Source organism: Ixodes scapularis, unplaced genomic scaffold (assembly GCF_016920785.2).
Source record: "Ixodes scapularis isolate PalLabHiFi unplaced genomic scaffold, ASM1692078v2 PGA_scaffold6__148_contigs__length_123643588, whole genome shotgun sequence".
NCBI classification, from domain to species: domain Eukaryota; kingdom Metazoa; phylum Arthropoda; class Arachnida; order Ixodida; family Ixodidae; genus Ixodes; species Ixodes scapularis.
In genome coordinates this window covers 29,958,032-29,979,265 of record NW_024609881.1, presented here as the reverse complement: position 1 = coordinate 29,979,265, position 21,234 = coordinate 29,958,032, and the positions used below count along the sequence as shown (strand labels likewise).

At 46.6% G+C, this 21,234-nt stretch overlaps 1 protein-coding gene across 1 annotated transcript in view; it reads left to right on the top strand.

Moving 5' to 3' along the window:
* LOC120837779 overlaps nucleotides 1–18,414 on the top strand; it is a 38,546-nt gene extending 20,132 nt beyond the window's left edge. The window contains exon 3 of the mRNA XM_040207364.2: nucleotides 17,916–18,414. Within this exon, the coding sequence (XP_040063298.1) occupies nucleotides 17,916–18,221 (306 nt within the window). The 3' untranslated portion in view covers nucleotides 18,222–18,414. The remainder of the gene's footprint in view (nucleotides 1–17,915) is intronic.
* The last annotated feature ends 2,820 nt before the right edge of the window (nucleotides 18,415–21,234 follow it).

Genomic DNA, 21,234 nt, shown 5'->3' with positions numbered 1-21,234 from the left:
ATGTTAGTGAAGCGGACTGAATGGATCTTGTTTTTATCGTGATGTTCGAATCGACAAGAAGTAAAAGGCCCGTTTCGCTTTGTTTGCAGCGAATTTGGTTCGAGAAAATAAAGCTCGTTAACCCCCCCCCCCCCTCCCAGATTGATATATTTCATTAAAAGTAGCGTTTGTTACGAACAAGCAATTTGTCGAAGCGTATTTTAAAAGCAACGTTTAGAGCTCCCCACACTCAAAGAGTCTTCCTCGAGCCAGCCGTACCGAAGCGGAGAAGTGCTCTCGGATAGCAAAAACAGTACCTTTCAACTTAACTCCGCGGGCCAATACGCTTTCCTTGTCCTTGAAACGAGAAAATTAGACAAAAATAAGTCTGTTTTTACCCTCTTGAAATCTACCGCGTCAATGCGACCGTTCCAGATTAGCCATCTTCAAGGAAAATTCCAATTTTCGAAACAGAAGGCAACGACTTTCCCTTCTGGTTGACTCCAGCTTTCGGAGGGGGAATCGGGACAGCTAAAGAACAAACAGGTTAGACCGTCGAAGTCTATTTTGCTGGTCTTCACATTGTTTACGAACATCAGCCAGCTGAAAAGACATACTGTTTGAAGAGATGGGACTAGATACGACGTGTGAGGTAGTCAACTCTGTCTGGACGGCTGTTAGTCTTGCGGAGAGTTGGCCCACTAATGCATTCGTGATTTTTGTTCACTTTCAACTGCACTTATTTTGGCCAGCATGATACTTGGCGATATTTCGATCCGTTGAACAACGGCTAGAATGTTGGCTATCTGTTGGCTGTCGGTGAGGGGTCCCAGGTTTGATTCAACGTCCCCCGAATCTTAAAAAGCAGTTGTGAGAGGCATGCAACGACGTAAATTATAAAACCCCGTTGGCACGGCCACCTCAAGCAAGAGCGCACTTCGTCGTTGGGGCACGACATCGTTAACAAACAAAGATCGCTACTGCGAAAGCACCGAACATTGGTGAAGTAACGAACCTGAATAAACCGACGGGCTTGCGTTATTGCGTGAACGGCGGTGTCGCGCCCCAACTGGCTCGACGACGGACGGCGCCAGGTCAAGTAGGCGGACGACGGACGGCGCTTTTGTAGACACCCCTCGAGGCGCATTCCAGGTTGCCAGGTCAAGTAGGCGGATGCGTTCAGTTCCGGCAGAGGTGACGGTGTCGGCACGGGTGCCGAGTCATTCTTCGGAAAACTGGTCCCACTCCCGTAGCTGTTGACGACGAACAAGCTTGTCCCGGTAGTTGACGAGCACACCAGTCCCAGGAGCAAGTGAATCAACAGACGGGCTTGCGTCATTGTGTGGGCGGATGTGTCGCGGCGTTTTTGCAATTATGTTTGGCCAGGTGATTTAATATGATGTCAAGAAACCACCGAATCAATATTTTGCTACAGTCACGCATATTTTAGTAAAGCCAAAAAAACTCAACTGCTCGAAACCGAAACCGAGACACGAGCACGGAAGCTCATGACCGGAAGTCATGTGACCACACCTGCCAGCGTGTTTGTTTCCGCTTCTCCGGCGTGTAAAGCAGACGACGGCAATGCTGCGTGTACCGTTCGTCGTGTACTTATACTGCAGTATGCTAGAACACGAGCACGGAAGCTCATGGCCAGAAGTCAAGTGTTGGGACCGGAGTGGCTCGCGTGAGGCGTGCGGTGTAGATCGCGATAGGTGTCGGCACCGGCGTATTGGCAGTAGGGTCAGTATGATGGTGGCCGTGCGCGTGTGGACAACAGCGACTTTGTACTGCCCCAGAGCCGCACATAGAGAGAATTTGGCCATTAATTGGGAAGTCTGAGAAAAATGAGGAGGCACCATAGGCCGCAAGCGGGCTGGGTGTGTTCCAGAGAGTCTTCACAAATTCGAATGTGGCCATTCAGAAGCCGGAAATATTGCCCTGGTGGTAGTCGCGAGAAACAAGCTTAATAAGTGCGTCGGAGTAACTCTCAGTGCTTGGAAATTTGGTGCACGTGACGTTTCAATCGCGGTCATCCAAAATCATGGTGGAAGAGCGCGACTAGCGGAACGATCGACATAATCCGTACGCCCGGCTACGAGGGCCGGTAATCTGCCGTCCGAGCGGTCACACATTGTCCGAGCAAAACAGAGTTCAAGCGGCACATTCGTTACTTACATATTTCTGCATGATCATGATTAAAACATCACATGCATCCTATTTTCAACCAGTAGGAGTGACTACATGTAATTCTTACCATATACCAACGTATACCTATGATTGAAAGTGTTTCTCGCTACCAACTCTAGGTGATACTTTTAGGCTTCTGGTTGGTCAAGAGAATATGTCAAGCCCTTTTTCTGAGTCTGGCAAACGCCCTGACTCTGCCCGCACCTCCTATTGAGCAAGCTCTCTCTATCCACGGCTATGTAGTGCCCTGTTCACTGCAGCACCGCAATTGCTGTCTACACGCGCAGCCTCACAAGTTCTCATTATCGAGTCGTGCCGCTCCAGACACTACCATGTATTCTAAATAAAAACTTTTGATTGGGCTAGTTGATTCATTGTGATTTAGAGTAGTTAAAAGCGCAAAAAACACGGATGAAGACGGGACACATACCACACGGACTGGCGCTAACTTTCAACTGATTTATTCAAGGGAATTTGATAGGATGGAAGCTTGGGCGAGTTGGTGAACCATACTTGACGGTGACAGCGCAGGAAAAATCAATCTCACACCAGACACTCAGGAAGACAAGCACACGCGCTGAGCTTACAACTCTTGTGTATTCGATTAGTTCACTTTTCTCTTCAACGTCTGGGTTGACTTTTCAGAACGTGATAAGTAGAAGAAGTAGCACGAAATACAAAGGAAAATTCTAAAGAGAAGGCAAAAGAACAGTAAAAGAGAAGAAAAATGAAGAAACGGAAAACATATCTAAACGAAACACTTTTACAAATTGTCCCCTCCCTCATCGCTATCATTTAGATAGAAATTGGAGCTCTTTGGTCGACAGCGCTATAGAAGGACTACTTACACACTTGTCCTTCAGCTGTGCTATCCTTTCCGCTTCCATTATTTATCTAGTCAATGCGTTTCTACTCCTACCTATTACAGAACAATTTTCAAAATGTGCTACACAGCCACAATCGCGACAATGGATTCCCAAGTGTCCAGCTACGACTCGGTGGGTGTTATAAAAATGCTCTCTTAAACGATCGTTCAGACACCTTCCAGTCTGGCCTATATACTCTCTACCACATGAGAGTGGGACAGAATATACGACTCCTTCAGTACAATTTACAAAGCTCTTTTGGTGCTTTTTCGAACAACCAACTTCCCGGTGTGCCGATCCGTTTACCTTCCTGCACAGGCTTAGAAGCTTATTTGGTGCTGAAAAAGCAACATTAATGTTAATGCGGTTACCTATCTTTTTTAGACCGTGCGAAACTTTATGTATATATGGAACAACGGCCGTCCTTTTCTTTTCTGTACTGCGTTTAGGTCGTTCACCACATCTTATTCTCTTTAATAAATCCTCTGCCACGGCTGTAAGTAATGCACTTGGATATCCTGTTGACTTTAACCTGGCAATTTGAGCATCAAAGCTAACCTTAAGTGAATGAATACGAGACTTATTAAGCGCATTGGTGAGACATAATTTAACAATGCCTCGCTTAACAAGCTTGGAGTGTGCTGACTGAAAATTAAGAAGAGGTTTCTTCCCTCTCGGTTCGTATGACCAACATAAATGATGCTCCGAAAAAATTAATCTGAGGTCCAAGAACCGCAAGGAACCTTATGTGGGGAGCTCATGAGTGATTTCTAGTGGATCTAGAAATCACTCATGAGCTCAGTCTAGAAGACAAGCACACAGCGCGTGTGCTTGTCTTCCTGAGTGTCTGGTGTGAGATTGATTTTTCCTGCGCTGTCACCGTCAAGTATTCAAGGGAAACCACCCAACACACATGCGCGAACACTTTTTTTCTCTTGTCAACCCCCTACGGTAAAAGCAACCCATAAACACTAACAACAGATGACAATGATGTAAACATTCGTATTACTTCAACGTGTCTTACACAAAACCATCTAGAAAAGAAACTTCCTTGTGATATCAGTCTTGTTGTTCGCTCTTTTAATGTATTTTGACAGTTCTGACAGGGGATCACACCCGCACGGCATGCGTCTGTACTGAAAGGTGTCCCCCCAATTCGTTACGTACCGCTAGACGATGGTCAAGCGCCCTTTCATTAAAACACCGCCCAGTCTCTCCAATATACACACCCCCGCACGTTCGTCGAATCTCGTAAACAACATTAGAGGCACAAGCGTACTGAGTGACGTGCTTTTTCGAGCATTGAACACGTTTCTGCCTAGTCACCACAGGACACACTTTTACCAGCTTGCACCGAGCGGCGAAAACAACATTGACATCGTACTTAATTGCTATTATCTTAAGGTTATGCGGCACCTTGTGTAAGTAAGGTATCACTTGAACTCTTGATTTTTTTTTTACTTTTTCCCGCTAACCGTCCCCTCTCCTGCCTTTACTTTTGATTTTTTGTAGGAGGATTTAACACACGCCGGTAATCAAGCAGGCGGAGTAGCCAACCCCGCCCTTCTACAACACTGCACTTATATTCCTTCCACTCGATGTTCTGCGCATGAAGATCGATTGGCCAGTACACCTAACGACAGTTCCTAACTAGCGGCCCCACGTCCGTCCCAACGTTGGTCCGTCGACCGCCCCTGTCGAGTCGCACAGCCCACGGTACGCCGTCATGTTGAGAATGACGTGTACGTGTATAGAGCGCGCGACATTGTTAGCGCGAACAAGCGATCGCCAGTTTTTTGTATTTTTCTCTTAGAACCGAAAGGTTGTCTTCGAAGATAGCATTGTTATAGGAAGAGCTCATATAGGGCTATAATATAAGGGGTAAAATTGTGAGCCCACTAATGCTCTTTCCTAATAAAATGCGAAAAGGCGCAGATGTCGTGTTCACGCTAACAGTGTCGCGATGTGTACTCCCTGTGAAATATGCAACATTTTTTTTTCTTTTTGGATCAACGTATTTACAGCTTTTTGGAGGCCACAAAAGGGAGTTTTATGTTATTTTCTATATTTAATATCGAATGTGTGCCTTGCATAAGCCACGACTTTGAATATATTTGGTACCCATAGTTTGAACTGCATGTGATCATGGAAAAGAGAGTGAGCGCGACTGAAACAGGTCAATTCTCGATCGGCCGTTTTCCGGAGGAAAGCAAATGAATTTCGAGCCGCAAATTGTGTTCTGGGTATTTGGGCTCTTGTAGGTAATGTTCCAATAAAAATCTCGGCGAGCATAAATACCCTGTCAGTGTTCCTTTACACGGGGGATGCTTTTGGGGAAGAGATGTGCGTGACGTCAATGATCGGCGGAACCAGCGGGGTTCCCTCCCAAACTGAAGTAATCACACGAACGGCGAGGATGGATGGATAGATGGATGTTAATCAGAGCCGTATATGTAGAGAGTTTGCCCATTCGTTGGGAAGTGTAGGAGACAAATCAGGAGGTGCCATTGGCTGAGAGTGGGCTGGGCGTGTTCCAGGGCGTCTTCACAAATTTTAATCTGGCCAACCAGAAGCCAGAAATAATGTCCTGGCGGTGGTCGCGAGAAACAAACCTGATAAGTGCATCGGAGTAACTCTCGGTGACTGAAAATATGGTACGCGTGACGTTTCAATCAAGCTCATCCAAAATGATGGTGGAAAAGTGCGACTAGCTGAACGATCGACATAATCCTTACGCCAAGAGCTGAGGGCCGGGAATCCGCCGTCCGGGCGGTCACACTCTGCCCGAGCAAAACAGAGTTGAGCGGAGCATTCGTTTCTTACATCTTTCTGCATGATCATGATCGAAACATCACGTGCACCCTATTTTCAACCACAAAGAGTTACTAAACTTCACTCTTACGCTCTTATTGAAACCGTATACGAACATATACTTTTGATGAGAACTGTTTCACGCTACCATCGCTAGGGAATTCTTTTCGGCTTCTGGTTAGTTAAAGGGGCCCTGCAACAACTTTTGGCTGTTTTCTAATTTGCACCGATCCTGAGCGCATTGAACGTAGTAACTTCATGAAACATTTCTTTTCTCGAAATTCGCTTTATTTTAAAAGTTATAGGCAAATTAGAATTACAAAAACAAGCAAAAAATAACTTCCTTCATGACGTTGTAGGTACTGGTTTGAGCGGTCGTGAACTAGAGGAGGGGTAGTGAGCTTATCGAGCGCTCACGGCTGCCGCACTCTGTGTCAACGGCTCGGGAGGGCGCCACTATAGCACGTGTTGGATAGGCTGTATGAAGCGGGCGGCCAGGGCGGCTCGCATAGCATCCGCTGCACGATTAAAGACTAATTCGGCATAACACTTCATTGGCCACAAACGACGGCAAACACGGGGTAAATATCAGTTCAGAACGGGAGACACTTCGCACTGCCACACCGCCAAATGGCAAGATCGCCAGCCAAGCCCGCGCCGAAAGCCTTCGGAACGCACGGAACCGGTCGGATCCTCGAGCTGGTATACGACCGCAGCGCCGCCGCGTACATCCGGGACCTTCCTACGCTCGCTGTTCGTCGACGCCTCATCCCACTAGCCCTTTCTAGTATGCGCCGTTTTTTGCGCCGCTTGGTAGCAGGTATGTCGACGGGTCATTTCTTGTTTCCGTACTTTATAAACTGCATTTGTTTCTTTTCTGATCTAAAATACTGAACAAAAACTACTTTCATGCATAATTGAAACGGCTCACGACACTTACATTTTGTATCTCGACTAAAAAAAAAAAAGCTTTTAACGGCTCTGACCAGTTGCAAGCCCAGGACCAAAGATGTCACATATTGCGAGCTTTCGGCAACGCGGGTCGCCGAAAGCTCGGTGGAGGAGGTTTCCGCGTCTTCTGGTAAAATATGACTCACTGATGCGTAGTTACTCTCTGTGCCCGCTGGCTTGCCCGAACCCCAGAAGACGTGGAAACCGCAAAGAAGGTAGGCGCTTAGATACGATTGCAGGGCCCCTTTAAGAGAGCATGCCAAGCCCTCGTTCCGAGTCTGGTGCACGCCCTGGCTCTGCTCGCGCCTCCCATTGACCAAACTCTCTTTATACACGACTCTGATGTTGATGGCTATACCCTTTGTAATGGGCCGTAGCTTTCACCAACTAGCCGAGAGCGATGTCGTGTTATCAGGCGCATTAAGCGGTCCCACTCTCGACAACAGTGCTCGGTGCTGGCTGACGAGTGTAGGAAAATGGAGGCGTACCTAAAATCTCGATCTGTGATTATGACAGCAGCGCTGTTATATGCAGAAGACGACAAATAGCTTCCTGCTATATGAAAGACTAGGGTGACCATATTCCTCAAGGTAGAAAACGGGATATCCGCCCTAGGAAACAGTCACACTCAGAGTGCAGTTGCATGCACTCATTTGGAACGTCCTGCTTCGTGTCCTTCGATGGTGTGGGCATATTTTGCCGACGACTAAGGTTTCCTAAGCAGGACTTTAACCTGCAAGACTCGGTTATAAAGTCTGCGCATTTATATGAGAATTTCAAATGCACAAGTAGCACTGCTCGCAAGGTTGATACAAGAAGACAAGACTTCTCGCTTGTCCACACTGTTAGTAAAAACTTCTGTCAAAATATGGGACACATACATGCAAACCTTGTTGCCACAACATGTACTGTATTGCCGGACTACAGAACATGTTCCATACTTCTTTAGTACGGGACATGTTGTTGCTGTATGGGCAGCCACAACAAGTTCCATACACCATCGTCACGGAACAAGTACTGTATGCTAGAGGAAATGTACCATCGTGGCACACAGCAGCACATGTTCTGTTGCAAGCCATGCCAGACCATGTACCATTTTTACGAAGTACATTACATGTTCCAATGCGTCCAAAACGACACAGGTTACATTTCTTGTACGTACGGAAAAAGTTCAGTCTTGTTTGTGATAGTACTCGCCCCATTTTATGTTACTGCCGCTATTCATGAGTACATCCGGGCTTTGTATGTCACATGCCAAGCTCCTCCTTGAAAAAGTTGATATGCGACATGCAAAACAGGGATGTCCTGGCAGTTTGCAGGCGCAACTTGATGCACGTCTTTGCAACATAAAATTACCTGCAATGCGCAAATGTTTCCCAAACTTGTATGTATGGAAAATTTGAACTGTCGTATCTAATGCGAGCACTATCCTGAAAACAGAACAATGAATCTGTGACATGTATACTCAATAGAACAGCCAGGAATGCCATGAGAAAGTGTTCACATGGTACGTCAAGTTTAGAGAGCATTGTACATGTAGTGACGGGGATAAAAGCAGATAAACATTTATAAAACAATCGTTATCAAACTAAGTTCACGCTTGGTCCTTTTGGTTCCAACCCATAGCAACGGACCCATTGCAAAGAAGACTGAACAGTTTGCTGCTTCAAAAATATTTACATTTATTTTTCTTTTCAATGACTAGAGCAGATACACAATAAATAAAAAACACAGTTCATGCCGCAAATATTTTGGGGGGCAGCTCAGCCATAAAACAAATATCAAAGTGAATAGTCTCCTAAAAAATGTGACCAAACATTATGCTGACATGCTACATCTCGAAAAGAACCATCTTGGCCTATACAACAAATTGTAATATTAACAATAGAAAAGAAAGATTAATCTAAACAAGCACCGAAGTTTCTTTCCACTTCTTTTGGAACTTCGAGAACTCTTCGAGGGCTCCCTGTGCCTTCAGATGCACCAGAGCAACTTTTCTTGACGACTGCCGGGACCCCTTTTGCGGGTTCATTGCCACAAGTCGCCTGAAAAAAAATATAACATAAATAATGGGTTGGATTTCTTAGAGGAGGATGTATAACACAAGCTAAGGAGTTCCTGGCTCCTTCTTTAACTTCTCTATCGGTTAGTAATCCAATCTGGACAAATTCTAAACTTCGTCTATAGTATACTTCCAAGCCGAGACCGCCCTTACTTTGAACGGTCCGTGCACACACCATGAGCCTCCAAGTCTGATCCTTGCATCAAGACGAATTGTGATTGTACACACACGAAAAAAAAAAACGATTCAGCTTACTGGCATCAGTTCTCAGTAATAACTGGACACATTTCAGATCTTGTGTCAGCACACAACGCTAAAACATTCTACAATCCGAGACGGAGGCTACGAAGAAGGACGAACACATCCGTCTCAATTGAAACGTATGTCTTCGAAGCCTCCATCTCGGTTTGTAGAATGTCATAGTAACCAGCTCGCCTGTCTAGTAAAGTTGTACCCAACAATACTTCGGTTAAAAAAAGGAATTCACAGTACCAGTAAATGCAATATTACAAAAAAACTTGCCTGAAATGCTTAAGCAGATTATTCTGGTTATTATTAGGGGAGGTTATCATTTGAGCCCGTTCTCGTTTCGCCCTTCTCACTTGGCCCTTCTCAAAACAACCATTCTCAAAAAGATCTTCTCTCTTGGACCTGGCGTATTTGGTCCTTTCCCGTTTCGTCCTTCGCATTTCAACCCTCCTCATTTGAGTCCGTTCACGTTTCGCCCTTTTCACCTGGCCCTTTTCAAAACAGCCATTCTCAAAAATATCTCGCTTTGACCCGTCGCACTGGACTCGTTCTATACGAAAATAGTTTTTTTTTTAGGGGGTTATATTAATAAGTGCATTGATATATTTTGTGCGTGCGTGTGTGTGTGTGCCACGCTACAGGCATACTCTCTCTGCCAAAGATTTTAGCAGTCCGTCGAGATGGTCGTGAAAAGCTATTAGCTGACAATAAAGCAGACCAACTATTTATCGCAGCCAGATCATATTCCGAAATGTCACGTTTTTTGGGGTCTCTCGACCTGAGACAATGCCACCACTTCTATATTGCAGTGTTTCTCAAATGGGGGTCGCGAAGGCATCTATAGGGGTCCGCGAAGCCATGTCTTATCAGTCAAGCACGACAATATTAGTTGTCTTTCTTCACGTCGTTAAGAAACGTTCCAATTTTTGGGTGAGTACTCTCGTGCGTGTGTCAATGAGATAAGTCTACTTCACACTAGCAATTAGTTATATCCATTTATTAAATCATTATCATGATAGGATATACATTTCTATTCCCCTCACCCCGAGCGGGGTCTTCCATCATCTCCGCCTTTCTACAAGGCGTCCGCGAAACATCAATGGTTGAGAACCACTGCTAATATGTATGCTATTTCTGTTCAAACAAAGTTTCCAAATTAAATGTTCATCGCTTTTTTTTTTCGTTTGCTTAGAGGAAGGGAAGGACGCGTCATTGTACGATTCTCAGTACGCACCTCTACACATAACATATACCTAATGCTATGTTGGGGGCCCAAGCAAGGTAAGGCTCATTAACAAAGCCGCGAAGGCATAACAATGTTAGAAGCATGCCGAAGAAATGCCATTCGGTCGTAGGGCGAACGAGCAAAATAAGAATGGGCCCAGTTGCGAAAACCACGATTCGGATCTTATGAGAAGGTTCAAACGAGAAGGACCAAATGAGAATAGGACGAAATGTGCAAGGTTCAAATGCGAATGGGACGTTTTGAGATACACCCATTATTAGAATGCTGAACATTCATGTCTTTTGGTTCATATTACTTATTCTAACTGATAAGCATAGCCCGGTCACAGGTATATTCGTGTGCCCCTGCAGAACAAGGGCTCATGTATCTAAAGCCGACCGATACTAAGGCGGATTAAAATATAAGTTGCATGCTCCGTAGGATGCACAAGTTCTAGTATTGGTTCTATATGACAATGTATCTGAACACCAGATTCATACTGATTCCTTCATTATATTGCAAGATAATAATATGACTTACAGAGAAACGGTCCTCCCAAGCAGGTCACGCAGTTACTGCAGCACATCCAATTAATGTGAGCAACGAATATTTTCAAGCGAATTGTGAATAAGGGTGTCTAGAAAGCAGCACGTTAACATCAGGCCTTTGCCTTTCTTAGTTCGAAGTTTCAACAAAAACAAGGTACAACATGTTCCAGGTTGCTGTTGAACGTGCCATATATACACAATTTTTCACACAGGATAAAAAACATCGCCGCAAGGTACGAAGTCAGAGTGTCACTATCTGCCCCTTTCAGGCTCAAGGGATTCTGCAGGAAGGTCAACAATGAAGTGGACGAGACTAACAGCAAGGCACTGTGTCAAGTGAAACACAGGAGCAAATTTGTAGAATGTGTCGAAGGTGTGGTATACAAAATACTAGGGTGCCTCAATGTCCTTCTGTTTAGGGTGATGCCACTCTTTGTAGTACCCGATGCCGACAGCACGCGCTCACGGGTAAAATACAAAGAAATCGACGAAAACAAAATGCCGCCATATCACAGTTAGCGCTACAAACGCGTGCAGGGTCACGCTCTTTCACGCGCTTCTGAACAAAAAATAAAAATAAAAGTGTGGGACAAAATGGCCAGATGTCTTCACCGTAAGCAAAGCGGACATAAAGGCACCCTACAAAATACCACTGTCGTGTGGAAGATCCTACGTCGGGCAGACTGGGAGATGCCTTAACGAGAGACTAAGGGAGCACAACCATGCATGCGGACAACTGCAAGCACCTGGCAACCTTGCAGCGCATTGTTCAAAATGCAACTGCAAAGCTCTCCTTGACACTACTTCCATCTTGGCCAGATCAAAGGACAGAACAAAGTGTGAAATAATCGAGGCTTTTCACATGGCTTCGGGTAGACACAGAGCGTGCGTCAGTGAGCCATCACTAGCTTTGCGACAAGAAGAAATAGATCTACTCAATAAGATACCAAACTTGTCGGAGCAAACATCAGGCCCCAGGTAAACGCTACAAAAACACACCATCCAGTTCGTATATCAAAGAGGCAGCTACAGCAAACACCATCAAGTTCAGAAGCCAATAAATTCAAGACATCAACCATTCGTTTTCTTAGCCGCAATTTTGGAAATACGGGTCGGGGGAGAAAAAAGAGAAAGAAATTAAACAGTTTTTAGTCTGCGCCAATTCATGCATGCTTTTGTCTGTCCTTCTGCATTAACTTCATTTTTCCAGTTTTTTTCCGCGTAACTACGCAGCGCAGCATACCATCAATACTAAGTAGGGTCGGGCAGTTTGCCACCCCGAATCAGGAACTATAAAAGGCCTAGCTTTATGCAACTGGGAAGACGAGACGCTACACGCTGGGCATCCCGAACTTGGAATATACGACACCCTTAGAGATAGTAAAGTAACACTGCGTTAGGAACAACTTAACGTATACGTACCTTGGAAAACAAAGCTGTCTACGCACCGCTGAACGCCTCTGACGACGCGATAACAACGTCGAACTCGCCTTCCGAACGGGCAGCAGCACTCCGTAGCTCGCGGACCCACGCCGGCCGGCAGCGGTTTGCGCATGCGCGGGTGAGAGATGTCTTCCTGCGCGCGGCGTAGCACGGCTCACGGGCACTGTACTTCCGCGGTCTGATAGAGTTCCATAAAAATTGCTGGATATCCGGCACTTTTGGGCGCGTTCAATTCGCTTATACCAGTTGAACCGACTATAAACTGTAGTCTTGTTAGGCTTTTTTCATTTATACGGATAAGCTCATACTTATTGCCTAAATATCACATTTCAATGCATATGGTACAGTTCCCGTTTTTAAAAGCAAACAGCACATTGTATGCATTTCTAGAAAACGAGACATGTTCTATTCGGTTTTTCCACGTACATTGATGGAATTTTCTAACAGTGCACATGGAGTTCATAATTGAAAAGACGCGCTCCACTGGAGCCGTGGTTCCAAGGAAGCACAGAGCCAGTTCCACGACCCGGGAAATCTCGGTGCAGCGTACATTCTCTGTTTTCACCGCATTAAAGACTTGCACCTGTCTCTCACAGACTGTAATACCTGAAGATTTCCCATCTTCTAGTTTCTTTTGAATGCTTTTATTGACAAGGGTTCACTAGAGCCACTCTATATGGCAGCGTAGCTGCCAGAGTAGCGACACAACGCAAAATTATCTAGATGCAGAACATCAGAAGCGCCTATACTGATCTCCATTTTGGGCCTGGGAGGTTTCTATGGTCACCTGTGGTCACCGTACTACTAGCGACGCCGGGCGGCAACCTTTATCTAGTTGATACCTCCATTCGTTAATTGAAAAGTGGTAAAAGACCTAAAAGACGCTTTGCATGGCGGTACGGCACGGGCCTCTGGAGGAGCGGTGCCTGTTTCTTCTGTGAAAAAAGACGATTTGCAGCGTGCACGGACAAGGCGAGTGGTTTTCCACGCCGCCGGGATGGCTGCGGCTTCGTGGGACGGACGTACCGTCCTTGTACTTCGGACTTCGCTCCTATGGAACAAAATCTGATTACGCCGGCCACGACAGGACGATTGCCTTGGGACATGACTGCTGCTCGACTGCCCCATAGTAAGAGAATGTATGCATAGCACCATACTTCTTCAAGACCCAATCATTCATTCAAGATGGGATTATCTCACCGACTGGCGGGGAGCGACGTCGATGACGGTATCACCCTCGTTTTGGGCGATGCCAGGTAGACGACGACGACGATGCCAGGAAGCTATACCGGTTGACCGGGGCGCTGCGTTCTAGCCCTGGACGTCAATGCATTGGGGGTGGCAGCCGTCTACTTTGACTGGGCCGCCGCCTGTAGCCGCTGCCTTCAACGAAGTGAGCGAGCGCACCATCAACCTCCAGGGCTTTACCATCCAGATGGTCCACTGAACAGCCTACCGAAGGTCACCTTGGCTCGCTTGCCTACTGGCCTGTACCGCCGCCGAACCTCCAAGACTCGTGCGGCGGATCAGAAGAGCACGTCGTCCTCAACACCATCAAACTGCCAAGGCTTTTCCAGCCGCAACGCACAGAGAAGCCTCCGGACACCACCCTTTGCCCAGGCACTTCTTACAGCTGGTAGAAGTGTCTTGGCGAACCCCGAAGCAACGCTGCTTGCGATGTTGAGAAGGCCGCGTCGCCCCTCCCCCCCCCCCCCCCCTTGTATATATCATCTCATAATCATAATCACTAGACGTGGCACCGCGGGCCTCCATGGTACGGGCTGTCGCCTTTCCGCGGTGCCACGGCTCTTCTGAGCCAATAAAGATTACGATTACGATTACGATTACGATGAACAGTCGACGGGGTTAAACCAAGAAGGACAGCACGGTGGTCTACAGAGGATTGCTAACGCCATCAAAAGAGGCGGACGCCGGATATGAGGTGTTCTTGCCGACAGGCCAAGTGGTCGTCCGGAAGTTTATCGGCATGCAAAATGTCAATATTTTTATCTGGTGTAGCACGCATATCCGTGTTAATGGGGCCATAAAATGATTCTTTAACTTCTCCCTTAGCTTTAATCCTCAACTCAAACGAGAACAGTGGAATCACGCGGTCGTGACATGCTAGGACACCGGTGCGATGATCCTAAGCTTCCACCGTGCTTTTTAAGCACACCATAGAACTTGTGATTCGCAAGTGCACTCATGTGCACTCATTGGCCACGAACGCGAATTCAAATATTCATCGACGAATTGATTGTTGACGAGCGTATACGTTCGAGTGACGCAGTTTTCGTGCCAAGTGCGTGAGCTGGGGTCGGCTGACGTCATTTTGGCTTTTGTAGGCATCACAAAAAAAGATATTTAGAACTATACACACATGACGATAGCATCATAGCACACGGACATTAATGAATACAAAACGGGCCCAGCTACAGAAAATAAATATTACACTAGTAAAAAATAATTGTCTGTAACTTATAAATTACAAAGACGAACACACCTCTGAACATATAAATTTAATAGCGTGTGTTGATACATTCTTATAGACCAGGTCATTTCATATACGTCATTTGAGCAAACGCCAGCTTGTAACTTGAAAAAACAAACAAAAAAAAACACTGCGATCAAATGCAAGCTATTGCAACGAAAGGACGTTTATCAAAGCCTTCAAAACTGTCAATTCGTAAAATCGTCGATTAGTACAAAAGGTTAAAGGTCGCAGGCGCTTCCTCGCTTAAAGTTACTGTGATTATTCGGTGACCCAGGGCTGAAACAACTTCCCCTAGGCCCTACACACGACGTATACCTTTCGTTTCGATTCTCAGAAATTCCAACATTCAAAGGAGGCTAGAAAATGCGAAAATGTTATCCCAAAAGCTATATCGTAAGATCGTTGATTAGTACAAAACGTAAAAATCGCAGGAGCTTAATCGCTAAAAGTTTGTGATTACGCGGTTGCTTGGGGGTGAAACAACTTCCCCAAGGTCCAACATGCGACGCATACAATTCGTATTGATTCTCAGACATTCCAACGTTCAAACAAGGCTAGGAGTATGCGAAAATTGCATGCAAAATGTCTTATTTATCCTCGAACACATCCAGGAATACGAGCAGCGTTACGGCGATATGACTGATGCTGTCGCACAGGTGCTAATATCCAGAGCGATCTTGCACAGAAAGGTATAAAGTCACATTCTTTCAGGTCTTCACGTTATACCTGCGTCAGAGAGCACGAAGAAGTCCGAAATCGTCGGCAAGCAGCAGCACATCACGACTACCGCGCACCGAACAAACTCGTATACACCAGCTCTGGGCGCTGCCATTTTACCGGTGACATCACAGCACTTGCGAGGTCACGTGACGAGTAGTCACTCGGTTGCTAAGGAAACCGAGCCAGCTCAGCTCGTTGCTATGGTACCGCGTGTGACCAATCACGGTGAGAGGCGGCACAGGGAAAAGCGTGGCGCTACTCTGGCAGCTACGCTGCCATATCGAGTGGCTCTAGGGTTCACCGGTGAACACACACGTGCGTTTCTTCGCCATTTTCGAAAAATTGTGTAGTGTTGTCAACCGTGATCCTACATGCGTGCTATATCCAGTAACAAAAAAAAATTCCACACACGTGTCTTTGCGAAAGAAAAGGTGTTTGTGGGCAAGGGCAGTTCCAAATTTTATTCTCTGGGTACATATTTTAAAATACCTACGTTTTTTTTGTTGTTGTTGTTTTTTTTGTAAAATATACTTGTAACGATAGGAATATTTTCGGCTTGCTTCAACTCGCTTATTGCCAATTTCGAAACTACTTACTGCTGCGAAAACGGGACATGATCCATTATTGGGACAAAAAGACGGGACGGCAGAAGCGGACCTCAAAAACGGCACTGTCCCGGCCAAAACGGGACGTCTGGTCATCCTATGAAAGACGCTTCTTCTTGAATGGCTGGATGCAACTCAAAGGACGTGGAATCAAAACCCAGTTGTACGAAGAGCGGCTTGATGACAGCATTGGTGATCATCGAAGACTGCTTCGGGCGCCTCGGACGGCGTGCGCAACAGCGCAAGCCACAACCAGTTAGGCAACCCCGATGTCACCTCCGGTATCTCGCTGAGCAAAATCTGTAAAGTTGGCAGGCACGCGATGAAAACACCGTCAATTTTAAAAAAAATCCCACGCCGAGGCGTTTGTGCAGCCCGAGCGAAATTTCCCCCATCCCTTCGGGGATGTCTACGTCGGTGCGGTACTGCGCAAAAGCAATTGGCGTTGTTACCACGTGATACGCGTCCTGGGGTGTAAACGGAGATATTTTCCCCAGTGTGAATACCCGTGTGAATAACCCCAAGCGTAGTGTTTTGAACAAATTCGAAAAAAAGATTATAATTTAGAAATTCAAATAAACAATATTTATTTGATATAAATCAAACTTAGGCTATTTAAATCACATTTTTTTTATTTAAATATATAAATATGATTTACATCACTGTGCCTAGAAAATAGTGACTCTATCACTACATGCACGTTTAAACATGTCAGATTTGGCTGCCCAATCCGTCCGATCACTGATAATAATGGGAAAGAAAGAATTATTCAAACCTCAAAGTATTTTTATTAACTCATTTTATTGATGTAACCTCATCCGTACTACATTTTTTTTAGTTAGCTACAAAGCTTTATTTGCTTTTATTCGCGTACTGATTTGCATGCATAAAACATTACTTTTCTTCTTTTTTTTCTCACGTTATGATTTGCTTGAAATAGAACGTTGCTTAACTGATACACGAAGTAGAAGGTAGGAAAAAAGCACAATTATTCGATATACTGAGAAGATCATTGCTCTTTGCTCATATTGAGCCTAAAATGAACCTTTTCTTTTGTCTCATTAAAACTTTGGTTTCGGCTAGTTGGTCCATGATAGGTATAAGGTTTAAAAGCGCAAACAGACAGGGACAATAGAAAATAACACAAACGACAGGGATAAGGCGCTACTCCCAACTGATTTTATTGTAAGACCGTTCATCGCTTTTGTTGACAACTCATCCACCGTCTACGTTTCAAACAACGCCAACAGCCAATAAAACACCGTTTATTGGCTGTTGGCGTTGTTTGAAATGTAGACGGTGGATGAGTTGTCAATAAAAGCGATGAACGGTCTTGCAATAAAATCAGTGAGAGTAGCGCCTTGTCCCTGTCGTTTGTGTTATTTTCTATTGTCCCTGTCTGTTTGCGCTTTTAAACCTTATACCTTTTCTTTTGCTTCTTTTGATTTAGCTACGAAACAAATACATAGACGAATGATAGACGAACCATAAATAAAAATAAATTTGGAATTATTTTTTTCTGTAAGAGTTCGATTTAAATCATAGTAGTAATACTGGTTTTATTTAAATCACAATTTAAATCACGACTTCAATCATTATTATGTTTATTGCCTAACCTGGCGCTTAAATGACATGTGGCATTGCACGGCCTGTTTTCGACCGCCATGTTTGTCGAGAGTGGTGAACCCTATGGGACTCTGGAGTCACGAATCGCTTAACGTCATCCAGAAGACTTGCTTCCAACTTGGCCTTCCTTGCCCCACACTGCGCAGGTCAAGGGCCACTACAACTGGCGTTCGCGTGGCAACAGCCCGCTGTCCGGAGACCTGATCGTCGAAGGACGGAATGGCGCCTTCACCGGGCGGCTCCGCTACGTCAGGGGCAACTTGCGCAGCGCGTCTCTAGCCTTCAGCCACTTCAGCGCCGTCTCGATTCAGCTGGACGGCGTGTCCAGTTTCTCGGTGCCGGGCTCCAAGATCATATCGCTGGGCAACAACGTCTTTAACAAGGCCGTCAGGAAGACCACCACGAACGTTGTGTCCCCAGCTTTTAAGAAGGCGGTGCAGGCCAGCGAATAAATTGTGAAGACAATGCGCGAGTGTGTTCACTTTACAGCCCTGTGCCTGTACATGGCTTTCACCGAATTTACAGTGACACGTGACATTACGATGTTACGTGATGGCATGGCATCACCCGTTTGGGTAGTAATTTAGTTCTGGTAGTTAAATTTCTGTTACTTATAGTTACTTTTGGGGGTCATTTGTATTTGTGATTATTAGCTTTTTATGGAAAGTAATTGTGGTTGCACCTTTCGACCTCAGTAATTGTAAAATTTTAGATTCATTGCAACTGCTTTTCTTATCATTTTGACAGGCTGGAGCTTCATTTTGTAGAGTCAACACCAGGCGAAAATACATTTGACGTCTGCCTCCTTATCTTCTGTCAGCTGGCGCTTCAGAAGAGTCAAGACAGTACAAGGGTGACGACTACTGACACACGCCTAAGCAAATTTCACAGCCATCGTACTCGTAGAGGGCACCAAGTAGCACAAAATCCACGCTCCAGAAGGAAGGCCAACGAGGGTCCCACGTGGGCAGCCTACGTGTTTCCCACGTCGGTTTTGCAACTCTGGCCCGAATTGGGCCCCGGGCCGTGGGCTGCCCACGACCCGGGGCTGCCCTCGTGGGACCCACAGTGGGTCTCCTTTGGCAGCCTACAAGTGCCCTCCTCGTAGGGCATACAGGGGGCCTAGCGCTCTGTCCTGTCTACTCCTTCTTCCTGTGTTCGTTTCTTGCGCTAATTTTGCGTACTAGGCCTAGATGGGCAGCCCAGAGGGCCCCCTTCCCCCAATTGTGAGGCCCATGTGGCCTCAGATGGGGGGAGGGCTGAACTCGCAATTCCGAGGGCAGCCCTGATGTGGTCGCCCCGGGAAGGTTATTTTGTTCCGGGTCATTTCATAATTTCCCTACTGTGTGGGTTTCGCAATGCACACCGACTTGAGCGTGCCTCACTTTTCTCGTGCGCGTACTGGAAATATTACCATATTGATAGACCAATAAAACGTCTTGACCGAACCCATAAACGATTGAGAATTTCAAGCGTACGAAATGGAACAAAATAAAACTGCACATTTGAGTATAAAATCCTGTTGGACAGGCAATCGTGATACGTATAGCGATTTTCAGCCGTCTACAGACACCACTATTTACGACATTGTGACGAGCATGTTTTAAGTTCACCTTCAAATTCAATACTGTGCGTAAAAAATTTCACCCCACGTAAAACGGCCTTCTCAACATACACACTGTGTGGTAAGTTAATTGGTAATAAACGTTAGCATGCCAAAAATTTCACACGCTTGAAATTACAATCCTCGGTGATTTGGTATCAAATTAAGCCGATCTTCTATGTTGAATTTCTAAAACGTGCAGTGAATTTTTTCAATACTAACGGAAACTGTCGTTTTAGATTTTTCCCAGATAGTCCAAGGTGGGCATGCCCACGTTTTGCCCCCGTGGAGCACGCATCTGTGTTAACCTTGTCCCCATATAACCGAGGTTGGTCCCATGGGGCATTGCGCACGTGCAGCCCAAGTTAGGCATGCCCACGCGGTGCCCCCATGGAGTGAACCTTTGTGCTAACTCTGTCACAGTTTAGCCGAGATGAAACCCACGGGGGCATTGCATGGGCGGCCAAAGTTGGGCATGCCCACGTTTTGCCACCGTGGAGCAAACAACATTGTTAACTTGTCCCCTGCGCAGGCGAAGCGGGACCCGCAGTGGTTTTACTTAAGCAGCACAAGTTGGGCACGCCCACGTTTTGCCACCGTGGAGCCCGCACCATTGCTTATGTGGCCCACGCACGGCCTAGGTGGGACCTACAGGAATGTCACGTAGGCAGCCCAAGTCGGGCATGCCCACCCTTTGCCACCAAGGAGCCCACACCGTTGCTAACTTGGCCCCCCGCAAAGCCCAGGTGGAACCCACGGGGGTTGTACATGGGCAACCCAAGTCGGTCATTCCCATGCTTTGCTGTCGTGGAGCCAACATAATTGCTAACTTAGCTCCTGCACCGCAAATGTGTGACACACGGAGGTTTTACATGCACAGCCGAAGTTGGCCATACGCACGCTTTGCCGCCACGAGGACCCCATCTTCGTAAACTTAGCCCCTGCAGAGCTGAGGTGGGACCCACGGGGGTTTTACGAGGGCAACCTCACTCAGGCACGCCCACGCTTAGCCGCTAAGGAGTCCACATCATCGCATTTGGCCACCATAGAGCCGAGGTGGGTCCCATGGGGGTTTCGCATAGGCACCCCAAGTAGGACATACCCACGCTTCGCCGCGGTGGAGCCCACATAATCGCCACTTGGCCCTCGCACGGCTTAGGTGGGACTTACGAGGCTTTTACATTGGCAGCCCAATCCGTGCGTGCCCAAGATTTGCCCGTATCTTCGCTCTGCCTCCGCATGGCCGAATCAGGACTCATTAAGGTATTGCAAGTGTAGGCCAAATCGGGCGTGCGTTCGCGTAGCGGAGGTGGGAGCCACGAAGGTATTGCATGGGATGCCCAAGTTTGGCATATTCACCGTATGCCACACTTTGCCTTCGCATATCCGAAGTAGGACTCCACCACGGCACTGCGTGGGCAGCCCACATTGGGCATGCCCATACTGCACCCGTTTTGAACCAACATAGCTCTTGTACGGGCTGTCCCCATTGTCCAAGTGGGCCCCACATGGGCCCCACCTGTTGTGCAACCTGGGGCAAGGAAGGTGCCTCACATCCATTGATGTTATAGGCAACCTGCAATGCTGTTTGTTTTGGCGCCATCTAGCGACTGAAACAAGAAATATTGGGTACCCCTGGGAGTGGCGGCTGCATTGTTCAAACGTGAGCTTTTACTCTGGTGGCGCCGCTTAGCCTAGTGTCTGAAGCAATAAATACTGGGTATCCCAAGAAGCCGTGATCGCGTAACGTGCCAGTAGAGCGGAAGCTACGGCCCTGGCGGGCCAATGGGAACGTGACTGCCTATCTCCGGAGCGCGCCTCAACTCCGGAGAAGTATCAGGCTTTTCGCTGCGTCATGCTAC